Source organism: Chaetura pelagica, unplaced genomic scaffold (assembly GCF_000747805.2).
Source record: "Chaetura pelagica isolate M959 unplaced genomic scaffold, ChaPel_1.0 scaffold438, whole genome shotgun sequence".
NCBI lineage: Eukaryota > Metazoa > Chordata > Aves > Apodiformes > Apodidae > Chaetura > Chaetura pelagica.
In genome coordinates, this window is record NW_009954113.1 from 1,200,131 (window position 1) to 1,201,234 (window position 1,104).

General features: G+C 64.5%; 1 protein-coding gene across 1 annotated transcript in view; it reads right to left on the reverse strand.

Moving 5' to 3' along the window:
• The window catches only part of MLST8 (MTOR associated protein, LST8 homolog (S. cerevisiae)), an 8,897-nt gene extending 7,809 nt beyond the window's left edge, over positions 1-1,088 (reverse strand). Inside the window, exon 1 of the mRNA XM_010002606.1 lies at positions 1,043-1,088. Coding sequence (XP_010000908.1) covers positions 1,043-1,088 — 46 coding nt within the window. The remainder of the gene's footprint in view (positions 1-1,042) is intronic.
• Positions 1,089-1,104: the final 16 nt, after the last annotated feature.

Here is a 1,104-nt window from a genome sequence, read left to right on the forward strand (position 1 = left end):
CGCAGCCCCTTCCTGCTGCGGGGGGTCCTCCCCAGGCAGTTGCCCCCGGCCAGGGGGGTAGCCCCGTGGGCCCTTGCGAGGGGCAGCTCATCCCGTGGGAAACCCTTGGGGTGTGAGTGAGGGGCAGGGCCCGACTGGGCTGATTTGGGAGAGCTGGGAGCCCTGAGCCAGGCTGGCTGTCGTGAGAAGCTGCAGGCTCTTCCCAGCCTCCTGGTGGCCATGCCAGCGCTGTCCCCAAAGGGCTGGCAGCAGAACATGTCACATCAATAAATGTAGTGGGTGCCATGCTGGGTTAGGGGGGCAGCATCCACCATCTGAGCCTTCTCTGTGAAGGCACCTCCCTCTGGCACAAGGGACACGGAGCCCCCAGAGTGTGTCTGTCCCACCTGCCCTTACCTGGGCTGTGCCAGGGAGCCCTGGAGACTCGTTCTGTGTTCAGAGAAACTCAAATATATTAAAAACGCCCAGGCTTGCTGGGATTGACAGCACCTGTCGAAATATTTATCCCTGTTCCGATCAGGCGCTGTGTTCCCATGACAGCATGACTAGCACTTTGCATATTCATGGCCTCTCTGGGTGCTGGGCTCCCCGTGCCCACCTGCCCCGGGCCCGGGGGGGCACTGAGCTCCCCCTCCCATGTCCTGGCTGTGGCTGCTGGGAACCGTTCCCAGGCTGGCACATCCCTGCTGGAGCTGCCTGGAGCACCCAGGGTCAGGCAGGGGATGGGCAGGGCAGGGGGCAGGGGTCAGGGCAGAAATGATGGCAAATCCTGCAGAGTCCAGGGTGGTTTGTGCTGCCCCCTGCCACAGGGGCCATGGGAGATGTGCAGCTTGCACATCAGGTGTCACTGCTGCTCCCTTGTCGCCTGGGAGCAGTGCTGTGGGCAAGGAGGGGCCCGAGGGGGCTGCAGGAGCAGGGGGACATGAGGTGGGCTTGGCTTTTCCCCGCTGTGGTGCTTTCCCGGGGGGCTGCATTGGGGTTGCAGAGGTCAGTGGCTCCCCGGGACTTGAGGGAGCGGTGTCCCCAGTGGTGGCAGTGTCACCGTCGGTGGCAGTGCCCCTGGTGCTGTGCTCGCTGGGCTCTGGCATGGCCGGGGACCCCCCC